Source organism: Phasianus colchicus, chromosome 4, assembly GCF_987193195.1.
Source record: "Phasianus colchicus chromosome 4, bPhaCol1.hap1.1, whole genome shotgun sequence".
In the NCBI taxonomy this organism is placed as follows: domain Eukaryota; kingdom Metazoa; phylum Chordata; class Aves; order Galliformes; family Phasianidae; genus Phasianus; species Phasianus colchicus.
The window spans coordinates 47,591,654-47,615,344 of record NC_143439.1 but is presented as its reverse complement, the minus strand read 5'-3'; the positions used below and the strand labels follow the sequence as shown (position 1 = coordinate 47,615,344).

The following is a 23,691-nucleotide window of genomic DNA, read 5'->3' as shown; positions in this document are numbered from 1 at the left end:
CAGTTAACACAATACCAGTTTCACTGTCAACACAACAATGTGTTTTAATGAAAAAACATGTTCTTACAAATAACAACTCTAAGCCACAGCTGAGTCTTACAATTTATTTTTTCATTTAAAAACAAATTTCATTTAAAAACAAAGATTAGAAATGCAATTGTCTTCCAGCTACTGAAGCAACCACCACTTTTACAGATGCTGAGAATTCATCACAAGTACGTTGCTTTGGTGTACCCAGTAGGTATCTTACACAGAAGCATGTAGAACACAGCATTTCAAGTGCATCCGTGGGATTAAAATAAACAGTGTGCCACACAGTGTTTTAAATAAGCATAGAAAAATGTATGTCAGGCAGTTAGAAGATAAACAACAAATAACTGCACAACACGGGGTATGCGATGTCAACATTTCTCAAACCGTGTAATGAAGGCAACAAAATACTTTACCAATGCATAAATAGTGGCCAGCAAGTCAGTAATTCATATCATTTGGTATTTACATGACTGGTTTTGCTATATTTTGACTAAAAATTCACACTTCAAAATCAATTCTCCAGACCATGATTTAAGAGTACCTTTGACACATCTCTCAGCTATGCTGTGTGTAGTATAAGAATTCTTGATAATTATAGGTCTGGAATCCAATCCTAGCACGTAGGCATGATATCAAGCAGGGAAGAGCTATAAAGTTGCTCTTCATGTGTATTCTATGTAACCAAGGCAGTATCTGTCGTTTACCAAGTTCTATTATTTCAGCTTTGAGAACACTGCTGCTTATATTTATATATAAATACATGCACCAGTATTAATGTCAGTTATGTATGTCAGTGTTTGCATGTATATGCATATTTGTGTAATATATATGAATATAAGCAGCATTATATAATGTACATATAAATATGCATTATACGTGTGTAAATAAAGTGACAAAGTGTACCATTATCAAGTGAGTGCAAGATCTAAAAATGTAACAGTTTCATCTCCTCAGGTGAAACATCCTCATTGGGAACTGCTTAGTGCCACAAACATGCATGTTTTCAGCATGATTAATACGTATTAACTGTAGCAAAACTATGAAGTTCATGAAGTCAGTATGCAAAACATACTTTGTTTGTACTTTCGCATAATATTTAATGTAATTCAATGGCAGCAGGAGCTGACTTGTCAGTTGGAATTCAGCGTACTTTGAGAGCTATAAAATAAAGGTAGGTAATTCATATTCCCATAACAAATGCCCAATTCTGAAGTTAACATTTAACTTTTGCACAACTTTTAGAAAGATAAGTGTGCTTATCTAAAAAAACTTGTAAAAAAAAATGACTTGCAAAGTCACTACTGTGGCCTCCTCTATTTAGATTGCTTGATGCTACTGTAAAACAAAACACACAGCAAACCTATTTCAAACAGAAGAAAAGTACACGGGGAAAGAATGAGGATAATGAGCTGATCTCTTTTTAGCACAGACCACCATCCCTCTACAAAAGCAGTTCTAAGGCTACAGTAATTTATTTATAAGGCCCCAGCTCACCATAGACGTAGTTCCACTGTTGACAAATTCGGATATACCGTGGTTATTCTGCTGTCACAGGATCCAATACCATCACAAAGAATTGCAGACTTCAGTTTAACTTCAGAATTGAATACTGACAATTCACAGGAAAAAAAGAGACCCGACCTCAGACACTGCTGCTTACAGTTATGCTTCAGTTCTTTAAACATATTCTACTGATCCCAATTCAGGAAGGCATTTCAGTATGCACATAAACTGAAAGCTCACTGAATCAGTGCCGCTATTATGGCTAGCACAACGATGGCATTAAACTGCTGAACGTAACAGCCTGTGCTTAAAAATATTATGTAATAAATGTTAGTATAAACTCTTGTAGAAGCAGAAATCCTTGAAGGCATGCAGTTACTTCATACAAATACATGTAAACACATAAGAGAACTCTTCTGGTAGTGCTTTGCGTTTCAGTGTGTGGCTCCACACGGATTGACGGAGGTCTGACAACCCATGTTGTGACCTGTCACTTGCACCTTGAACAGTGTTCCATCTGCACACATACAGAGCTTGAATCGCAGCCAGTTGCCATTGTTAAACTGCTCCCCATAAGAAGAGCTTGGCAGTCGCGACGGGCTGACCATCACAGTTCCATTCAGGATAATGCTGTTTTCCTTTTAAAAGGGAAGGAAAAACTACTTTAACAATAAATTATATTGTTAGAAAGGTTTTAGAAATCTACAGAATATAACATATAAGAAGGTTTCATTGTTTAATTATATTCACGAATAACACCCATCAGTTTCTCCATTACAGCCACGGTACTTTGCTATTCTAGTGGTAGATCAATACTGAGAAAGCAGTGGTAACGTGGTAGACAATTCTCCACAGACCTATAAGCAAAGGCAGTGAATTAAAAATAAGTGAAATTGACTAATTTTAGTTTCTGTGCTTCTGTTGAAGGTTGCTGTCCACAATAAAGCTCTGGGAAGAGAACGTGTATTCCCTCTGGTGTTCATTTCAGTGCAAAAAAACAATAGGTTACCTTGAATCACTTTATGGGATTTTAGTGTCTTATAGTATTAAATCAGCATTACCTGAACACTGCTGAACCACAAATTAAAAGCATAGTAATAATCTACCTTTAAAAAATCCAATTAAATATGCTGATTGCAACCAAACTTTTATGAATGACTATTTTATATAAAATTTGAATCAATACAAAACAAAAAAAAAGAGTTTATTATCAGCTTGAACTTGAAAGACATTCAGAAAATGCTGTTATGAAATACTCACTGCTTTAAGCTCCATGTTGCCCCCCATTCGAAACTCAATGGTCTTGCCTGTGATGAAAACGCCTTCATTTCCACGGACAATAGCACGGCCATCAACCTTTATATTTAGGTCACTGGTTGCATTGCTAGTAATCTAAAAACGTACACAAACATAAGAATTACAGATCAATGAAAATGTGCCACTTGGGTTCATCTGAGTAACTTTAATAATCTTGAAAATATTGCTCAATAATTTAATAAAAAAACTTCAACATGTTTTGTGCCCTTCTCCCATTATGACTATGAAGATTTTGCCCATTTGTTATTTTCTACATTACAATTGCATGGCTTACTTAATTTTGGAAGGTATGAAACATAGTTTGTCTGTGTATCACTTGATTGTGATAAAAATAACTCACGTGACAGTTGCATGGGATACAAAAATCAATGCTGCAAGCAGATGCAGCCTTCCTTGTAAAGACTGATAATGTAAATTTGTTCCTCTGTTCTTATTTAACCTGTTGCTCTGACTTTTAAAGTTCTACTTGTTATTTCTCTCTCTGCTGCATACTTTTTAACTGCTAGCCAGCAGAGAAAACGTAAGGAAAAAAATGAAAACCATTGTCTTTTCTTGGTCCTGAGACACATGCAACCCTCAATAAACCCACTGTTGCCACTCTGTTAGTGTTACACCACAGAACTGTGTGCAGTATTGTGTTTGGAAAGCCTTTATTATGACTGATATGCAAGAAAGAAGTTTCAGTCTGACATTAAGATTGACATGCATATGAGAATATATAGGTTTTTGGTTCTCTGATAAATAAAGCATATTTAATGTAGAAACCAAACTAAGAACACATTCAACCTGGAATGAACTAACAAAACTCTCATAATGCCATGATTGTTCTCTTTGCTTCTTTGAAATTCTGATTGTTCTAACATTTATCAGCAATAGAAGAAAAGAGATGTTGAAAGTTCTTACTAGAAAAAGAAAAGCTTTTCATAGGAATTTTATTTCTGAAATAGATATTCAGGTACAAACAAATGTATGTAGATGCTTAACAAAAAGTCACACAGGCTTCCTAATCCTGATACTGGAGCCAGCATGGCACTCCAGATGTTACACTCGCTTAATAATGTCAGTTTTCATTTCTATTCTAACTTTTAGGATGAGTTTGCTTTTCAGAGGTGCTAATTTTAGCTATATTTAGTCAAATTTCTAGATTTGAAAGATGAAATTAATAAACTTCTTCCGTATTCTCCAACTAAGGCAATTCTGTAATAAGCTTTTACAGAGAGTACTTAAAAAAGTTAATTTTTTAGAAGTTAAACAAGACATACCCTCTCTGTAGAGGCCTTTTGTACATTCAAGATTTTAACTCCATTTGGCAGATGAAACTCATGAGTTTCATAGTCTGTGCTGAACAGAGTATTTTGTGTCCGTGGGTCAACAAATTCCATGCCGATATCACTGGTGATGGAAGTTTTGTCTTTTTCCACACTAAGCTTGGTTGTTCCTTGCTGAAATACAATCTCCAGAAGCAAGAGTCTTTAAGTTAATGACGTTTCAAACATTACGTTTATTAATAACCCGAGTTCACGATATAACTTACAGGCTGATTATTTCCAGTGATCACCAGATCTTCATTCCGTCTGCCTCCTACAGTGCTTTTATACAGTGGATGTATCACCCCCATGTCAGAAACTTGCTTAAACCGCAGTAAGCCGCTCTCGTGGAACTCCATGCTGTCACAACCATTGGGGCCAATTCGAATCACTGCCCAGATGACAAGGGTAATCTCAAAGAGAAACACATGTCGTCAGATATGACTTCAATGTTACAGGTAGCTTAACAGTATATCCTGGATATATCTGTACTGCACTAATAACATTTCATGTATTTCCTGTTGCGGAGTTTGGGGAAGGGAGAGAGAGCATCACGGCTCCTGCTGGGACCATGCCAGTGAAATACTGATGACTGAACTGGAAGGATTCTTCTGTCTAATCCTGCTCAGAGTACAAAGGACCAAAAAGGAGAGAGAAAAAATTGTGTGTCTCCTTCAGTACTTTTTATGTCCTTCTCAGCCATACTGGAGTTCAAGTTTTCTTTCTCTAATAAACAGTCAAAACGAAATACATCCTAACATTGCTTACAGCCTAAGTATTATACTCACAATCAGATTGATGACAGCCAAAATAAAAAGGAGGACAATCACGCAGATGGCCAAATTGCCTTTCCTGCCACGTAAGCCTGTCTTATGGAGTCGGTCTTCATCAATTGGAATGTATCCGGCTTTGAAGTTACTGTTGTGCTCCTTATTGACGTTCCTGCGCTCTACAGCCTTCTCACGCATTGATTTCTTCACCGGCCCATTGGAACTTTGCTATGACACAAAGCACAGGTTAGCTGTTGAGAGGTATGCATAAATCCACCAAAGTGATACACATCTATGCATGCAAAAAAATACACAATTGATCATTGGAATATATTATATTCTACCCAGGATTATGTTATATTACAGTCTGCCACTCCGTACAATATAAATATGAAGTATAAAGCCACTGCCAGCCAACTTGTCAGGGGGAATGGGCCTGGCTGGCTGTAACTTACTGGTTGGCAGTGATTGGATTGCAAGGTGTTTCCCTGCAAACATACCATATTAGTGCATATCAGAAACTCTCATAGACACTCATAAGGAAAGAAAGCTTGATTTTCCCGGCTATTTTCATAGCTCTGTACACTGCTTTGCTCCACCTCTCCTGAATGACTCAGGTCGCTGTGTAAAGGTCCAAAAAGGGGTTCAGTCTTCTGACGGCACAAGGTGCGTTCGGCTGGATCCCGGAGCTGCCCCGTGCGCTGGGTGTACCTGCACGCGGATGTACCGATGCAGCGGGTGAAGACGTCTTCTGTTTTCTTTTGGAGCCGAGCACGAAACGGTACCGCGGAAGGCGCCTGACCTGAGCACAGTCTGACGTGCCGAAGCCAGCCGAGCTCGCCCCGCGCTCCTCCACGCCCCGAGCCGAGCGCGGTGACTCAGGCGCAGCTCTATTTATACCGCCGGGTAACGGGCCGCCCCGTCGCCCAGCAAGCGGCTCGTTCCCACTCGCGCAGCGCCGCCGCGGCCCCGTGCCAGCAGTCAGAACACCCCGCTTCCCAAGCGAGCTCTGCCCGCTCGCTTCCCCCCCCCCACCCCCCAGGCCCGCGCACGGGACTCCGGCTGCTGTCACGACCACGCGCTCAGCCTCCCGCCGGCCCCAGACGTTCGGAGGGGAACGTCTGCTGGCCGCCGGGATCCCCGTCCCGAGCGCCGCTCGGAGCCTCACCGCGAAAGCGGCGCTCCCCGCCCGGCTGCCCCGCGCCGCGCCCCGCGCACAGACCTGCTCGGAGGCGGCCGCCGCCATCTTCCCCGGGTGCCGCCGCGGCTGCGGCAGCTCCGCACTCCCCCTGCCGGACAGAGGCGGCGGGGCTGCCCGCCGACGGCACGCCGCTCTCCGCAGGGACGCCGACCGACCTCCCGGCGCCCTGCGCTGCGGATCAGCGCCGTGACCCTCACGCGCGTCCCCGAGCCCATCGCGACACTCGCGCGGCCGTGACGTCAGGCGAGGACCGGCCCCGAGGTGACCCCGCGTTGCGGAGCGGCCCCGCGGTTTTCCCGCAGTGAAGCGTTCGGGGCTGGCAAAAGGCTGTTGGACCGAAGAGCTTATCCACGCGCATGGCGAGCAGCCCCTCCGTAGCGCGTACGTGAGCGTTCCCAGCCAACGGTCCCTTCGCAAATAACTCAGGGATTTCTCTGCGTTTAGGAAGAGGGATATTTAATTTTTTTTCCACGCTGGGAAATGGAAACGAGGGGTGCGGTGACACATCGCTCCTGCTCCATCGCCGCCTCCTCCTCAAGACGGTACCCGCGGGGCGACCGCTTGCCCCGGGCGGGCAGCAGCGAGGGCGGCTGCAGACGGCAGAGAAGTGTTATGGCGCCACCTGGCGGACGCACCGCGTGCCCCCGCGCTCCCCGCCGCGCTGGGCCGGGCCGGGCCGGGGCGGGCAATGTGGCCGGGGGGTGGCCGCCCCGTTGCCACAAGCGAAACGCGCCCTGCTTGCGTCGTCCTGGCACCCGCCGCGGCCGGCCTACGTTACAATCGCGGCTATAAAGGCTGCGGGGCCGCGGCGCCGCCCACAGCCGTGAGCCCCGGCGGGAGACGTCAGCTCCTCCCGCGCTGCCATCGCAGGGCTCCCGGGTGGACGGGACGGGACAACGAGACCACGGCAGCCCGTCCCAACCACGGGCCCACCCGTGAGAGAGCTGCCCGCGAGCATGGCTAGCAGCTTGAAGAAGCTTATCAAAGCCGAGAGCTGCCGGCTAATGCAAGAGAAATTAGAGAGCTGGTCTAAGGACTACGAGGTGCGGAGAGCCGCGGTCCCCGCGTCGGCTGCCTCTCCCCGGGACCCGCGGGCAGCGCGGCCGTGGGGCCGCAGGGGCGGCGGGACGCGGCGGTTGCCCGGCGCCCGCCGAGTTGCGGCTCCGCGGTGATCGCAGCTGTCCTCCGAGCGCCGCTTTGGGACGCGCGCGTGTGCGCGCTGCTGCCTCCTGGCGTGCGCTGCTTCGACGTTTTTACTTTTCTTGCGCCTGTGGTGCGAGCGGAAAGCTAGAGGCGCTGCAGCGGCCGAGACAAAGTCAAAGAGAGTTTTGCTGCGCGGGTGGTAGGAGGCACGAGGCGAAACAGCGGCCAAGGAAGGGCAGGGGTGCTCGGGGAGTGCTGCGCAGGGGCCTGGGAGCAGAGAACTGCGCGGGGACGAGAAAGCTGGAGGCGAACGGGAGGGCATGGGGGAGGATTCGGGGGCATGGCAGCAGCAGGGCTGTGTGAAGAGAGAAGAGGGCAGGAGGTGGAAGGGGCGAAACCGTGTGAGCGGGACGGGTTACATCGAGGGGAAGGTGTGGCGATGGAGGGAACTGTGGCTTGGAAGTTGTAAATATTCTCAGCAGTGACGATGGCCACAGCATCCTCACTCCTGTGTCTCTGGGCACCGTGGCTGCCCTCAGGCTGCTGCTGCTGTGGGTGAAGGTCTTGAGCAAAGATGCACAAAAGACCCTTTTGTGTGTATCTTTTTGTATGTAGGGTTACGGTTCCGGGCAGCCTTTGTGCGGGATTCCTGGCCGAGGGCAATCCTAAGGGGTAGTTTGAGGGAGGCTGGTAAAGGTTTGCAGAGCACGGGGCACCAGGAGGAACAGGAGCACTCACCTTATACCTTGCACGTGGGTGCTGGCAGCAGGCCTTGGGGCTGCTCAACAGCACAGGAGGTGGGTGAATGTAGTCCACAGGTCCTGGAGATGGAGACGAGCAGCTCTCTGCTGCGAGGAGCAGAGTTGGCAGATGGGAGCACTGTGGGTGTCGTGTCAGTGTAATGAGCTGGAAAAATGCAATTCGCAGTGGTGTTCTGGTGAATGTTAGCAGGGTGAGACTGTACTTCTTGAGGACAGAGGAGAGCGTGCTGCAGCACTCAAGTGTGAGGTGACTATGCACGGGCGAGGGCCATTCCTGTTTTCAAAGCTGTTATGAACTACATGGAGCCATTGAAGCATAAGGACCTGATGGTCATGCAAGGTGAAGATGATAGCCGTGTTACAAATAAAGATGAAGGAAGTAGGTACAAAGGGTGTGGTTTTTTTCCTGGCAGGTGCAGGAGTGTCCTGAGAAGTTGAACTCCATCATTTCCTTTTGGGAATTGTATTTGTTGAAAGTTATTTAATTTTACTGTTCGGTTGTTTCCTTGCTTAATGCTGGGGTTTGCCCAGACTTGAGTATTGCTTGTTTCAGCTGATAACTCTTAAATCAGGTAAAACTACAGAGAGCTCTCATGGCTGTTGATAAAGTTTAAAAAAAAAAAAGCCTTCTTTGTGTTACTTCCACTAATACATAAAATCGTACTTTGAATTAATTTTTATTCATCCAACAGTCTTATAATGTGCTATGTAAAAAAACAAACAAACAAATTCTGTTAAAAGATTTTAATGCATCTTTTTATTCTTTTGTTTATGGTTGCAGCTTGTTTGTCACTGGGGAAAGGAGTTAGTTTTTTCTGGTGGTGACTTAATGGGGCCATGGAATCCTGATGTGTAGCCTGTGTGCTTATTAGCAATATGATCATTCTGAAGATGAGTATTCTGAAGGGTGCAGTAAGAAATAGCTGTGGAAACGTAATAATGATAATAATAAAGTCACATAAAGAGCCAACCCTTTAATGTCATGATCACAACAGGAATGATTCTAAGCAAGAAATTCCAGGCAGATCTATTAATACCAATTAATTTACAGATCAATTCCTGTGATCAAAATCTGAACCAGTGTTGTGAATTAATAGAAATGACATCTATGATTCAAGGGCAGCTCTTCACAATCCTCAATGAGACATCTCAAGACGGTAAATCAGTGCCTTGCCTTATTACTGGCACATTTCATATGTGCTATCTTTTTAAGCTCTGCCTCTCCGTGCAAGTGTCTCACAGTTTCCTAATGCTTGTATTTTCCTAGGTGGGCATTATGCAGGTGTAAAGACAATAAAAACTCGTCTCCTGCCGTGGTTAGGGTCTTGGTTTTCCCATGCTACTTCAGGAAGGCTCTTTGAAACTAGCCTCTCCTTGAATCAGGTAGGTAGGAAGTTTATTTTTAAGGGAATTTTTAAGGGAATAATAGAATCCCTTCCTCATTTTGCTTAATGAAATATGTCGTTTGTTGCTCATGGTAACGACTGCATGTGACATTCAAAGTTTGAAGAAAAGCCTGCTGCACAGTTACCTGTTTAGTACCATAAGGCAAATCTGTAGATTGTTAAAAACATAGCACACTGTTGTATGTGCAGCTTTCTTGAAATGTAACAGTTACCTGACTTGTTTTAGTAAGTATTTCTTCTATTCTGCATGCATGAATTCACAAACCTGTACTTGTTGATGGCATAATCAGTCATAACTCTTTATTTTCAATTACCTTAAAAATAGTTAAGGCTTGATGAATATGTCCTACAAGGAGCAACTGCAGGAACTGGGGCTGTTTAGTCTGGGGAAAAAGAGGCTGAGGGGAGACCTTATTGCTCTCCTCCTATATCTGAAAGGCGCTTACAGCAAGAGCAGGGCTGGTCTCTTCTCACTGGTGACAGGATGAGGGGAAATGGCCTTAAGTTGTGCCAGGGTAAGTTTAGGTTGGATATCAGGAAAAACTTCCTTACTGAAAGGGTTGTTAAGCACTGGAATAGGTTCCCCAGGGAGGTGGTTGAGTCACCATCCTTGGCTGTGTTTAAAAACCATTTGGATGTGGTGCTCAGGGACATGATTTAGCAGAGGGTTGTTAAAGTTAGGGTAGTATGGTTAGGTTGTGGTTGGACTCTGATCTTTAAGATCTTTTCCAACCTGAGCAATTCTGTGATTCTATGGTCTTTACTGAACTGTTTAGAAACATGCATGCTAAGATTGCTATGTTACTGAAGGATTCTGTAAGGTAGAATGTTGAAACTGTTATTTTGTTTCACTGTAGGATTCAATTGAGAAAGAGAGACAACTGAGGCAGACTTTTCAGCTGCAGGAGCTGCAGGAAGAACTGACATCAACTCGTCTGGAGCTTGACCATGTGCAACAAGAGTAGGGGAATTAACTGGGAGTTAACTCCCCATAAGAATCCCCCGCTTTCCCCTCCCCTCCCCGTTTTCTTCCCTACAATACTTTTTTCTAGTGACACTTAAATACTGGAAGATCTGTAAAATTATTCGTTTCTCGCTTTAAACCAGTGTTTCAAAATATTCCATTTGTGTTCAAAGTGGGCTACAGGAGATACAGTCATCCTTAGATTCCTCGATTGACCTGATAGGTTTTGCTTGGGGAAGAAGTATTGGCAAACATGGCAGTACTCCAGACAAGAGTTTTGTATGGAACATAACCATCTCACTTAAATGTTCATAGACTTCTACAGGCTGAGCAAACATTGATTAAAAAATAGAGTAGCTTCAGTGCAATCATTATTGAAGGATGTAGAGCATATCATAATTAGTATGTAATTAGTACATGGATTTCTAAGATCAAAAGCCATTATGGCAAAAAATGAAGGAAGAAAGGAAGATTTCCACATAGTCCAATGGGACTGAGCAGTTCTTGGGTTGCATGAAGCATATTTTATGGAGCACTGTAGTTGCAAAATAACTTGTCTGCTTCATAAACAAGTTGGTCTGGTTTGTGCCACTTCCAAGAACATTTTGGAGATCACTCCAAGTGACAGATATTTTCTATTGTATTCTGCTTAGTGTGAGAAAAATGAATGTTCACAGTCACGGGATCACAAAATCACTGATCATTTGGTTAATACAAAAAGGGATATAAGTTAATGCTTTTATTAAGAAATCCTAAGAATATGAAGTTCTCAGGTCTGCGAACTGCTTAAACTAGAATTGAAAAAGCGGTTCAGTAGAAAGAATATTTCATCGTGTATCCTAATCTGGCAGATGCTCCTACTCCCCATGTATCTAATATCTGGATCTTGGATAAATGCAGGCAGTTTGATTTTTGACTATCAAAGAAATCTTCTTTTCAAGGGGATGCACAGATCTTTAACTCAGAAATGAGAGATAAGGCAATAGAAAAATCTTACAGTCAGTATATATTAAGTATCAGAAGTGTACAGAGAAGGACTACACAACATCTGGAAGAAAAGGTTATTTTGTTCTTGCATTCTTTAGAATCACTAAGGTTGGGAAAGACTTCTAAGATCATCTAGTCAAACTGTCCACCCATCACTATATGCTCACTAGGATGTGTCCCTCAGTGCCACATCTATGCCTTTCTTGAAAACCTCCAGGGATGGTAACTCTACCACCTCCCTGTGCAGCCTGTTCCAATACATTACTGCTCTTTCAGAGAACAAATTTTTCTTATTATCCAACCTGAACCTCCCCTGGCACAACTTAAGGCCATTCTGTCTGTTATCTCATCCTGTGACTGTTACCTGGGAGAAGCCAACCCCCACCTTGCCGCAATCTCCTTTCATGTCATTGTAGAGAGGTCAGGTCTCCTCTGAGCCTCCTCCACTCTAAACAATCCCGGTTCCCTTAGCTGCTCCCTGTAAGACCTGTGCAGCAAATGCTTCATGGCTTCCTTGCCCTTCTCTGGGCCTCCAGGGCCTCGATGTCTTTGTTGTTACGAGGGGCCCAGAACTGAACACAGTTCTTGAGGTGCGGCTTCTCCAGTGCTGAACACAGAGGGATGATCCTCCAGGATCCTGCTGCCTGTGTGATTTCTGATACAAGCCAGGATGCCATTGGCCTCCTTGGGCACCTGGGCACACTGCTCATATTTAGCTGGCTGTCAATTAACATGCACAGATCCTTTTCCTCTTTTCAGTTTCCCATCCGCTCTGTCCCAAGCATGTAGCATTGCATGGGGTTGTTGTGATCCAGCATTTGGTCTTGTTGAACTTCATCTCATTGGCCTCAGCCAATCCCTCTGTTGGGCTTTCCAGCTTGGTGTCATCTGCAAGTTTACTGAAGTTGCACTCAATCCCTTTGTTCAACAAATTTACCAGTATTAGGTAATCTTGCAAAAATAATTCCAGCATGGAAGATTTAATAAGCAAAGGAGTTGTTATGTGTTGGTATTTCTGACTATTGAGAAGAGCTGTGGGAAATGAGAGTGGTGAGGCACTGGTCCTGGCTGCCCAGAGAAGCTGTGCATGTCCATCTCTGGAGGCATTCAAGACCAGGTTGGATGGAGCCCTGGGCAGCCTGATCTGACAGGAGGCAGCCCTGCCCATGACAGGGGTTGGAGCTTGACTTAATTGTATGATTAGTGGATCCCACAAATGTACATAAATACCCGAGGGGAGAGTGTAAAGAAAATGGAGCCAATCTCTTCTCAGTGGTGCTGGGTGCTACAGGAGGTGATGAGAGGCAGTGGGTGTAAACTGAAACAGAAAAGATTTCATCTGAACATCAGGAAGCGTTTCTTCACTGTGCAGGCAATTGAGCACTGTTGTGGTCTCCTTGGAGATCTTCAAAAGGACAGCGTGCTCTGTGTGTCCCTGCTTAGCATGGGTTGGACCAGACAAGCTCCAGAGCTCCCTGCCAACCTCAGCTATTCTGTGGTTCTATGTACATACGAAATTCTGTATATATAAAGGTTGATTTAAGCATGAAGCACTTCATCCTATGCTCCTTTGTGGATAGAGTTTATTTGCTGAGCTGGGGAGAAGTGTTGGATGGTCAAGTTGAGAAATACAAAGAAACTTATTCACTGCAGAGATTGAGTGTGTGGCAGTTTGCGGTACAAAACAAGGCAGGTTTAGGCTTGTTCCATAAGAAGAGGCAAAGATTCTTCACAGCTTTGTGAGCTGCATTTCTTTGTGCAGTCAGGTTAGAGAGGGGCTGGCTGTGGTTTGCAAAGGCAGGACTCTGGAAGGCAGAAAGCTCGAAAGAGGTAATTGTAGGTATTTCAGGCAGATGAGAAGTCGTGTTTTTATCCTTTCAGGATGAATGATGCTCCAGAGTCATTATTGTGTAGTTGTTGATAACAGGGGAAAATGCAAAAGAAAGAGAATTCATGTCCCACGATACCCCATTTACAGACAGCGAAGTCATTCTGAGCATTATAAATTGTTGGAATAGATGAAGAAACTGGTTGAACCTTAATGAGAAAAACATGAGTTGTAGCAAAATAATTCTGTTGCTTAGTCAGATATGACTTTTATAAACTATTTTGTGTGCTGATAGCCTGCACAAAGCCCACTGTGATGGTTTTCATATGTTAAATTGGTACAGATTTGGTCTGCTGAAACAGTTATATTAAATCCTCTGGTGGAATCTCTGCCTTTGCCATGAAGGTTATTAATTTTTCTTGCAGTCTGGCACAAGCCCAGTTGGCTCTTGAAGACACAAAGACCAAATCAGCCACTACTCTTTTGACAGCAGCAGATGAAATTATTCAGCTAAGAGCAGTGTAAGAAAAATCGAATCTTGCAGTATTTGTGGCAGAAAGTCAGCATGCAAAGACTGTCCGTCTTCTACCTGAGTGGATGCTGTTTATTCTACTACACTGTCCTTTGCTATAAAGAAAATATGTCTAAGTCCTTGACATCCTGGAGCTTTTTTCCTCTGCTTTCTAGGAGGAAGTAGCAAAAATCAACCGAAGTGAGAAGAAACTTTATTCTTGCTGAACTTATATTCTTTTCTCTTTAGGTTAGAGGAAGGGTTACTTTGAAATCAGCTTGATAGCATTCAGTCTTGTAGATAAAATTAATAGGAGTGGACCATATTTGGAATGTAGTGAACTATAGACAAAGATTTCCTGCTATGATGCTCTTGAAAGTAAGCATGTATGTTAGATAGAAAACATTTTGGTCTCTCTGCCTTAAGGTGAAGTTATTTATAAGGCTTTTTCTTTGAGACTGTTTTCCAGATCCTTTTGACTGTCTGCACAGAACTGTACAGGAGTATTAGTAATGTTGCTGTCTCTGCTTTAAAAAAATTTATAGTTCCTAAATGTCTTGGTCACGTCAGGAGAGTTAGTTTGGATCAGGAATAGAGCAACTGGGGGACTTCCCATTCCGCTTCAGCACAGTAGCCTTTAAAACTAATTTTCATTTGTGGCTGATTCTACAGTACTAGAAGCAGTTATAATTCCCTGTTATGAAATATAGCCCTTTTTTTTTTTTTTTTTAAATGGTTATATTATCAGAAAAGAATGTGAAAGAGTAGTAGGGATTCTAAATGCCTATCATTGCTTCTGAAATAATATTAATTAATGGATTTCAGCTGTGGACTTTCCCTGATAGGTGTTCATCACTTCAGACTTTAACTTTTTGAATGGATATGTGGAAGATAGACTTGTATTCCCATAAAATGTTTCTCTTTTTGATTTTTTTTTTTGGCTGAAAAATAGCTCATATTAATTTTTTAATTCTTAGATGAAAGCTGACCACTGTTTTCTAGATGAAAGCATTCGTTGAGAACAAAGCCTCTCACAAATTCCATGTATAGGTCATAATGCAGAGTGCATGGAAATTCGCGTTGACATTTGTACTGATGACAGACAATAAAACATTCCTGTCTTTTTGTGAATTCAGGATTTCCGGAATCTCCATGTGCTTATTGTTCATGTTCACCCTCAGTTTAGTTGGCAACTCTATCTTTGTGTCTTTTGCCTGGGTTCTGAAGTTCTGATTGAAGCAATTTCTGTGTTCTTTGAAACAGCTTTTCAAGATCGCAGCAGAGTTGGACTAGATGATCTTTAAGGGTCCCTTCCAACTCAAATGTATAAAAACTGTAACCATTTTAGCTGAGTAAAATCAGATTTGCCTAGTCTTCACCTGCAACACCTAGAACAGGTTTATCTACTTATCTATCTTTTTATCTATTTATCTATCTCTGTTTATCTATTTTACTGAAATAGCAGTTTCCCAGGACTGTCCTTTGCTTTTGACTCTTTTCTTTTTGGAATAGCTGTTGATCTCACTTGTCATTTTTTTGCCTGTCATCTCTTTCTCCTGGGCTGTTAGAGCAAATGTGTTCTAGGCTCAATATAATTAACTTGTAGAGTCAGTGTAAGTTTTTGTGGTATTGAGGTATGCATTATAACAGGATTTAGCTTTTTACTGCAGAATAATGAACAAAAATAGCTTTTTATTTTTTTTAAATAGTAATCAATGTTTAAAAATAATTGGAAGTTTTTCAGGGTCTCCCGTAGAAAACCTGTTGTTATGTGCAGACTGAACAAAATCCTTTAGTACTATTATAAATGGAAGTTCACTCCTCAGATGTTTAGAGTTTTGCCAAGGTACAGTCAAACTGAGTGAAGCCAGACAACTTGCTGAAGAAAGTAAGGTCATGAGGGCTTTTCTGTCTTCATCTGCTTTGTAGAGGATGTATTATATAGGTTAGCAGAAAGAAGTTTTGATAAACGTGATTGTAATTATTAACGTTCTATATGATACCTGAAGTCAGTGACTTTAGGAGGTTGTATTCTCTCTGTCAGAGAGGACTCTTAAAAAATAGGGGCAAAAAAATGGATCTGGGAAAAAGACATAAGTGGATTGTTCTTGCCTTGAATTTCTGTGTGAGTCAACCTTAATTAAAGGAGTGGTGGAATGGGAAGAGTCCTTGTAACTATTGAATTGTTCTGAACTGGAGGTTAGCAGTGAGGTGCTGTTATCCAAAGAGCATTAGATTTTTGACAGTTCTCAAGGCTGTTGTATTTTCTCCTAGTGGAATGGTGGAATTTCAAAAACTAAGGAATGGATTCTAGCCTTAACTGGAAATAAAAGTGGATATAAAACACTGTTCTGTATCTGCAGCTTCTAACCAGGTTGAAAGGATAGTCGTGACAGATTTGCTGACCTTATCACCTGTGATCTTCTCAGTCCTGTTACTTAAAGCTTTCCTGCAGCTTCTCCTGAGCAGAAAGCTTGCCAATTGATTGGTATAATAACTTTCATTCAGATTCAGGTTCAGATTGTGGAAAATCTCATCAGTGCTCTTTAGTAAAGAAAAGGGAGGACAAACTAAATGCCTCCAAAATGAATAGAAAGCATTGGCATTTTTTTAGAAAGAGGAAAACAACAGTAATATTTGTTAGCTAGCAGGAGAAGTGGAAGTGTTGAGATGCTTCCTAACATTATGTAAGAGTAAACAATAGACTGTAAACTTGCGGATGTTTGAGAAACACTTCTCTGGGGGGAGGAGGAACAGAAGAGGAGTCATTTACTTTTGATATTATTCAAATAACAGCATTAGTGATGTCTTTTGAGCAAAATGATCAAAGAAAAGTACCTGAAGACCTGATGTGAGAAAAGAACTGTCAGCTCAGTTTTCTTTCCTCTGATTTCCTACAAGTTCTGATTCTACATGAGTCGGAATATGAGAAAGAAACCAATGCTTTTCTTTGACCTCATGATCTAAGGTAGTTCAAGGACACCAGAGGTTAGCCACTCATCTCTCCTGTAACGTAGTGCAGTGTATCCTGTCTCCTGCCACAGGGCACCTTTACACTTTAAAGTGTACTTAAGAGCATCATTTTTTTTTTAATCTTTCAATCTTATTGTATTTCAGCACAAAGTCTCCTGTTCTGTTCTTGTTTGATAAGGGTTAATTGATAGATGGTTTGCGCTGTTGGTAGAAGGGCATCTCATGACTGACTTTATTCCATGTGGTTAAGTCTGAAGGCTTCCCGTGCCCGGGAGGAGGACTCTCTGAGGAGTTTAGATCATCTGAATGACTATGAGCAGCAGATTGAAATGTTGCGGGATGAGCTTTCTATCCTGGATGCCCAGAAGTCTATTTTGCAGAGCAGGTAGGGCCATTTTTCAAAGAAGTCACTGGATTGGAGAAATTGTAAAGGTTAGGTGGCATGAGGTGGCTCCTCACGTTAATGTGAAGCATGGAAAAAAAATTCAACTTCTGTACTTTGGTTGCTTCAAGCTGGTTTCTCCTAGTGCATGCACTTTTAATTTTGTACGGTTATCCTGAGCTTATAACAAATAGAATAGCTTTAAAAAATATATTGAAAACAACTGTATAGAATAAAAACAGATGATTTGTTGTTGTTTGTAAGTCCTCCTTGCATACTGTACCATTATGGGGCAGAAAGTACTATTCTTATTTGTTCAACTTCACAGCTTCTCAGTGATACTGGAAGAGAAATATGTCTCTGAAGTTTTCGTAGTTAAAATGAACAGAACAAAGTGAATAGCTTTATACAGTTTTGGAAATTGTTTTATTTTATCAGTTAGGGTTTAGCTCATGAAACACACTGACACAAATGCCTTCATGCTATATCAGCTGCAGCTTTACTTCTTTGATTTTTTGCCTTCAAATCTCAGTTGTCCCTGATGATAATTAAATTGATGTAAAGCTACCGCTAGGCCAAGGCATCTGCAGATGCTGAAGTGACTGCATGTTTTGTTGCATGACTCTCCTAGGATTGCAAGGAGCCGCTCTCCTTCCCCGAGACGCATGAGGAGCAGGTCACCTAGTCCTCTTCCCCTGAGGAGCTACTCACCTGGCCGAGCCAGGAGCACAAATGCTTCACGTCATGCCTTCCTGGTTGCTCGCTTTGGGGACATTTATTCTAAAGATCGCTTTGATGCAGAGAGAATTTTGAGGATGTACATCAATGATATGGAGATGGTGCAGAGGATAATATACACAGCAGCAGTGGTAAGAAAAGAAAATATTTCTCACTTCATAAAATACTATGACTGGATTGGATTGCATTGTGTTTGTGAAGTACAAAAAAGAAAATTTCTTCTCATTTTCCTTTACATCCCTCCCACTTTTACATTAAATTTAGTTCAATGTCCTTTTATGTCTGTCTTGTCCCGCATTAGAACAGAGTCAGTGATCTGCAGTACATGTGCTAAGAGAGACTCATAAAATTTGGAATGGCTTGAAAGGTAGATGACTCTTGCACTAAGCATCACTGTTCCATTTAAATGAATACTTTTGGAAATATTACATTATACAGAGCTGAAAATGTTTCATGTCATGATTCCCTCTTACCTGTAACTATATGTTTTTCTAGTTTTATGGATCCCTTGAAATTACCCACATACCTCACGTTTACTGTGAGCTCAGCCTGAATAAGTTTGTTTTCATTTTTGTGTTTTATTTTGTTGTCTAATGAAATTCACATAGCCCATACCTGTGTCAGAGAGGTATTGCATCTTTTAATGTGTGTGATCCCAAGCACATCTAACTTACTACAGTTTCTTTTTCCACAATTGACTTTACCCAAACATTCTTCCCAACAGACAAGAAGTACTGCTGTCTGACATGTTAGGTTGTAGCACCTAAATGCAATTATTAAATTCTGTACTTGATGTCTTGGAATGTATTTCTATTGTGTGAATATGTGTGTCTGTGTATCCTATATGCAAGTGGAGTGTTACCTGGAAAGCTTTTCAATCCCACCTTTGGAAAATAAATCATAACTTGATTTCATCAGAGAAATCCCCCCAGAGGAGGGATATTTTCAGCCATCATCTCTACAGCAGTGTTTTATCTTCCTCCTTAAAACTATAACACCGGGTTAAAGTTATCCTTTCAGACTGACAAAAATCTGACCTTGCAATCTCCTGGATTTAACTGGACTTTCTATATATTTCCAGGAGTCTTTCCGAGCAGCAAAGATGGCCTACAGGCAGTTCAAAATGCGTGTAAGAAAGACACTATCCATAGGGCACTCGGGGCCCGAGTCACTTGAAGACACTGTTATGGATTATATAGTTCGCCATGAGGATCTGTATGATGTTCAATCCAGTGTCAATGTAAGTCAAGGGCAGCAAGGAAGGGATGTATTGATCTATTTCAGTAGCTAATAAATTCACTGTGTAAACTAGAAATGCAGTGTACGCTGGAGCAGGAAGAGAAGTTTACTGCATGGATTTTATGTCTTGTTGGAGTTTATTTTCCAGAATAATATTGTTATGGCCCAGTTGTCTCTTGTTTTATTTGCCTATGACTATAACATCTCTGTCAGAATAGTAGTGTTGATAAGATGCAGTGTTACTGTATTAATCACATAAATATAAAGTGGATTTTATTATTTGTCTTCAGCTCTGTACTGAAAAACTGTATCTCCCTCTTAAGACCGATGTCAACTCTATTTCTGTTTCTATAGCTTTCTGAAGCTAATTTTTCTGCAATAACCTAAGATAGCAATTCTGAGAGCCTTTTATATGGATTTTTAAGTGTAGAAAGCTGAGACTCGTATTTCAGATGGATTTTCTTACTTTCCCATGAAAGCAGTAGTGAGCTGTAATTACTCAGTTGTGTTTATTTTCAGGAAGTAATTCGCTCCATGAACATCAACCCAAAGATTTCATCCACACCAGAATTTGATTTTGCTGTCATCAGCGGTTTTATTCGAGAGCTATGCCGTGTGGCTTTTTCAATGCAGACACTCACTCCTCCTCTTGATATTGCCTTTGGTATGGATGGTGAGTTCTTCAGTGAGACCAAGTAAGAATGCCCTATTTTCATTGAGACTCTTGTTATAAAAATCAAAGATGAAAAAAATCCATCAGATTGCATGGTCTATTTCTTTCCTAACTAATATGAAGGTTTAAGATTGATGAACACTAATTTGGTGCAAATATTCCTGGTCTGTGGTGAATTCCCTATGTTTTTAAAGTTTATGTTGGTATAGAAATGCTGGGATGTAGGCCAGCATTTATAGCTTATTTTTTAATGAGCAGCATAGCATTTTTCAAGATAAACTTCCATCTCTTAAGTTTATTCAATTTATCTTTTCAGAGGAAAATTATTGTTCTTCCTTTCTCTGCTTAGTCTCTGTCTGTATCCAGTGTTTATAAAATGCCTTCATCTTTGTTCTGTTTTCTCTAGTCCATTTGGTAAGTCATTTTTACTGACATCTGCCTGTTGGTGGCTGATACCAAGATCTATCAACATCTATACTGTGATTTTCAGGCTGTGGCTGATGTATGACATATGGATTATAATATGCTCCTGTCTCTTCTAGTTTAGAGAAAATGCCTTTTAGAGATGGGATTTTTGTTTAAAGAAAATACACACCACAACATCGTTTTTCTTTTTTTTCCATGGGTTTAGGGCTGATTGCTATGTTGGCTGACAGAGTATTCCCAGGCCTTCTAGGAAGCTAATGGGATTAATAGCTCAAACAAAGCTGCTCCTGAAAGCAAGAAATGGTGCAGAAATAGGGAGGCTTCTAATAATAAAATAAAATGGAATGGTGCCCAAATGAGAGGATCTTGAAAGTGAAGAAGAGAAATAAAAATAAAAATAACCCTTCAACAGAGTACAAAGTCATGCATGACTAGAACTGTCCAAATACTGGTCATTTAGCTATTTTATATCCAAAGCAACTGGCTGAACTAAGAAGGCAGCAATGCTAGAGTATAGTCTTCAGATGCTTTCTACACCTGCTTAATGTTTATGGCCTTAAAAAAAAAAAAGTGTATGAATTTATATGTGCTGCTGTGGGAGATGTGTGTGTATAAACACACATGCCTACATCTACCTATCTACCTGTATAGGTATATGTGTGGCATAGATACCTTTACATATATAGCATAGATATATGCTCTAGCATTCTATAAAAGGATTGACCAAACCACGTTTTACCTTATGTCTTCCTCCAGCAGAATTTCTTGCTTATTTATGACATTCTTCTATATGAGTTGCTATTACATATACGTTAGTAATGTATATATGCATTGCTATTTTCTATTTCAGTTTTTTGGTATTTGTTTTGAGTTGGAATATGCAAAACCAGGCATTTATTATTCAGCCAATTTTGCAGAGTTTGGGAGGTAATATATACCTTCTGTATTAATACAGCCCTTCCAAATAATTTTTAGGAAAGTCACTGTTTCATTATCGGTATCTGAGGATCTCATTAGTAAAATTGCCTCTCGTAGCACATAATCTTGATAATAAATTTACATCCTAGTATCCAAATATTTCTGTAATATCCTTTATTAGGGTCTTGTTTTGACAAGATACTTCAGGAAGATTTGATGAATGTGACTGTCAAAAAACTGCTCCGGAGATTTAATCTGTCAGTGAACCTAAGGGCCTTGACTTCTGTGGGGGATGTACAAGTACATGGCCTCCCAGCCATCTGAACTGTTCTATCAAGTCTGGCTTGTGAATGGATTTCTTTTATGGATTCACTTAAACAAAACTTATTTTTCTGATATGCAAATAATGTCAAGAAAGATGCTTTTGAGCTATACTGATATTCTGCTTTTCATCAACCTTGGTAACTTGAAGCATCATATTACACTTACACACAGATAATTCTTATACGCTGTGTTGCTACAGGTATCATCGTAGTGTTGACTCAGATTATACAGCTGCTTTGGTGGCCTATCATGTATGGCCTGCTCTAATGGAAAATGATGTTGTGATTGTGAAGGGAGAAGCAGTCACAAAAAGAGGAGCTCTGGTATGTACTTTCCTTAAGTAAGAGAAGTCATTAGACTTAAACTCTATTTTAAAATCTATGTGTTAAGGGAAGTAACTGGATTTAAGCTTTTTTTTTTTCAAATTTAAAAAGATGAATTCTAAGTTGTTCCCTATATGGCTGGAGTAGTGTATGTCAAATGTAAGATTTAAATGCTCATAGTGTATTTAAGATGAGTGGTTCAATTTACTTTAATATATTTGTCATGGAAGAAAAGTTGTGCTGCTGTTGACAAAGCCGTTTTTTAGGAAGAAAATTCACTGTATTTAGTGTTTGTTCTGTGTCCTCACACCTTGTCCCAGCATGGCAAGTCTGCTTGCAGAGTCTGCTTTTTGTAAACACTCTCTTAAAAGAGGTTTGCTAATCTCTTCTCTTGTAGTGGTCTCACAGGAGCAGAAGTCGGAATCGCAGCCGTAGTGTGAGTCCTCTTCTGTCTCATGTAAGTCTCAGCTGAACACTGGTAGTCTAAAAAACATCAGATATTTTAAACTCAGAAAGACTAGGAACTTGTTTAATTTGATTTTGTACCACTGGAGTTGCACTAGAGAGTAAAGTATGCAAATTTTCCAAATGTTGATGGGTCCCCAGATGCCTTTCTTGGGTACTGATCTTTGGCACACCTGAATTCTCCATTCTGTTTGCCTTGCAGTTATCTCGAAGCCGTAGTCCTTCACCACGGAGAAGTGGAAGTCCAAGTAGGTGGGAATGTTAGTTCTTAATGATTCATGATTTTCACATTAAGCCCTTGGAAGACTGAGCAAAGAGATGAAATAATATGCTGAATGTCTTTGACTCTTAAATACTTGTCCAAATCTTGTTCTTAAAATGAGTAGCCCTTCTTCTGTGTATGTAAAGGGGCTGAAATTTCTGAATTTGAAGATGGCTTACTTTTCACTCTGCTCAGACCACTGTCACATGCTTTCTTTTTGCTGGTTGCCTGGTCTATAGTAAGTAAAACTTGTTCCCCTTCCCACAAGAGTGACAGTTATCTATCTACATGCTGGCTAGCTCCATGCCTTTACAAACCCAAAGAGGTAGCTAAATGGGGAGGGTGATGTGGGAGGATTTTAAACAGTATGAATTTGCACTCACCTTGAAGCTCAGACAGTACAGAGATATAGGAAAAACTACTGTGCTGAAATCTGTATTTTTCTTCAACAGGACATTAAGATAGCTGGATAAGTTTCTGTGATTCTGTACATCTGGATCCATCAACATTGCTTGTGCCTTTTCCTCTTCAAGGAATACCTCAAATGTCGCAATAATGTGAATGGCCGTGAACTCTAAATGGACTGTATTATGTTGCTTTTTTTCAGTGTGTTTTTAGAACTTTAGAAGTCTTATTTATGACTTATTATGACCTATTATGGCACTAATTCAGCCCTTCCAATTAAAAAAAAAAAGTGCCATATATGATCATACTAATTTGGCAAAGTTTACAGAGCACCGAGATACCCTTGCTGTAATATGGATGGAGATAGATGCACTAATTGTAGAATGATTCCCTAGATACCAAATGTTTCAGTTTACCTTGATAGAATTTTTAGCATAACTTAGATGGTGAATGTTACAGAATGTTGATGTTAGTTGTTACTTGAAAACAACTTAATTAGCTGGTGCTTATTTATAATTTTAGAAAATGAGATGTGACATTCTCAGACGTCCTTTTAAATATCTCCTTTGTTACATGAATGACCGTCTGGGGTCTTGAGTTTTTACATAGAAATATAAGATTTGTCATAGTGATTCTGATACATAACTCACCAAGTTCACTGTTACATTCCAGTCAATATTTAAGTGTTCAGCTTTGCCTAGATTTATCTCTGTGCTTTTGGGTATATAAACAATTAGAAGCAAAAAAAAGATCCTTTCTTTCTGCCTTCTGTTGCAATAGCCTGTGCACTGGAACATGACAGTTCATTAGTGTTCCTGTAAATAGCATGAAC

The 23,691-nt window shown here is 41.2% G+C and overlaps 2 protein-coding genes across 11 annotated transcripts; one reads left to right on the top strand and one right to left on the bottom strand.

Annotated features, from left to right (window-relative positions):
• Window positions 1-90: 90 nt before the first annotated feature.
• Window positions 91-6,317, bottom strand: SGCB (sarcoglycan beta). 4 transcript variants are annotated; one of them, XM_090139448.1, is made up of 7 exons: window positions 6,153-6,279; window positions 5,431-5,641; window positions 4,949-5,158; window positions 4,388-4,573; window positions 4,116-4,307; window positions 2,797-2,928; window positions 91-2,174 (listed from the first exon to the last, which is right to left on the bottom strand). In XM_090139448.1, exons 2-7 carry the CDS (start codon window positions 5,431-5,433, stop codon window positions 1,971-1,973), a joined length of 927 nt encoding a protein of 308 aa, XP_089995574.1. In that variant the 5' UTR covers window positions 5,434-5,641; window positions 6,153-6,279; the 3' UTR covers window positions 91-1,970. The 4 variants fall into 4 exon arrangements, with proteins under 4 accessions (XP_089995574.1, XP_089995576.1, XP_031444439.2 ...); XM_090139450.1 differs by lacking the exon at window positions 5,431-5,641 and having other exon boundaries at window positions 6,099-6,317; XM_031588579.2 differs by lacking the exon at window positions 5,431-5,641 and having other exon boundaries at window positions 6,153-6,315.
• A 56-nt stretch (window positions 6,318-6,373) lies between these two features.
• Window positions 6,374-23,033, top strand: SPATA18 (spermatogenesis associated 18). 7 transcript variants are annotated; one of them, XM_031588575.2, is made up of 13 exons: window positions 7,314-7,473; window positions 8,223-8,375; window positions 9,087-9,192; window positions 9,303-9,418; window positions 10,299-10,402; window positions 16,955-17,089; window positions 17,718-17,955; window positions 18,906-19,064; window positions 19,583-19,758; window positions 21,604-21,727; window positions 22,125-22,184; window positions 22,395-22,444; window positions 22,907-23,033. In XM_031588575.2, exons 3-13 carry the CDS (start codon window positions 9,135-9,137, stop codon window positions 22,917-22,919), a joined length of 1,233 nt encoding a protein of 410 aa, XP_031444435.2. In that variant the 5' UTR covers window positions 7,314-7,473; window positions 8,223-8,375; window positions 9,087-9,134; the 3' UTR covers window positions 22,920-23,033. The 7 variants fall into 7 exon arrangements, 6 of the variants coding, with proteins under 6 accessions (XP_031444434.2, XP_089995573.1, XP_031444437.2 ...); XM_031588574.2 differs by lacking the exons at window positions 7,314-7,473; window positions 8,223-8,375 and adding an exon at window positions 6,374-6,512; XM_090139447.1 differs by lacking the exons at window positions 7,314-7,473; window positions 8,223-8,375 and adding an exon at window positions 6,559-7,174 and having other exon boundaries at window positions 22,395-22,452.
• Window positions 23,034-23,691: the final 658 nt, after the last annotated feature.

Excerpts from the sequence above, each read along its gene's own strand:
- SPATA18 (XM_031588571.2), top strand. The coding sequence starts at position 7,088 with ATGGCTAGCAGCTTGAAGAAGCTTATCAAAGCCGAGAGCTGCCGGCTA. Across the intron at positions 21,728-22,124 it reads TCACAAAAAGAGGAGCTCTG|TGGTCTCACAGGAGCAGAAG; the intron begins GTATGTACTTTC and ends CTTCTCTTGTAG. Across the intron at positions 22,185-22,394 it reads TGAGTCCTCTTCTGTCTCAT|TTATCTCGAAGCCGTAGTCC; the intron begins GTAAGTCTCAGC and ends TTTGCCTTGCAG.
- SGCB (XM_090139450.1), bottom strand. The coding sequence starts at position 6,176 with ATGGCGGCGGCCGCCTCCGAGCAGGTCTGTGCGCGGGGCGCGGCGCGG. Across the intron at positions 4,308-4,387 it reads TCACTGGAAATAATCAGCCT|ATTGTATTTCAGCAAGGAAC; the intron begins GTAAGTTATATC and ends TTGCTTCTGGAG. Across the intron at positions 2,929-4,115 it reads AAAAGGCCTCTACAGAGAGG|ATTACTAGCAATGCAACCAG; the intron begins GTATGTCTTGTT and ends GTACGTTTTTAG.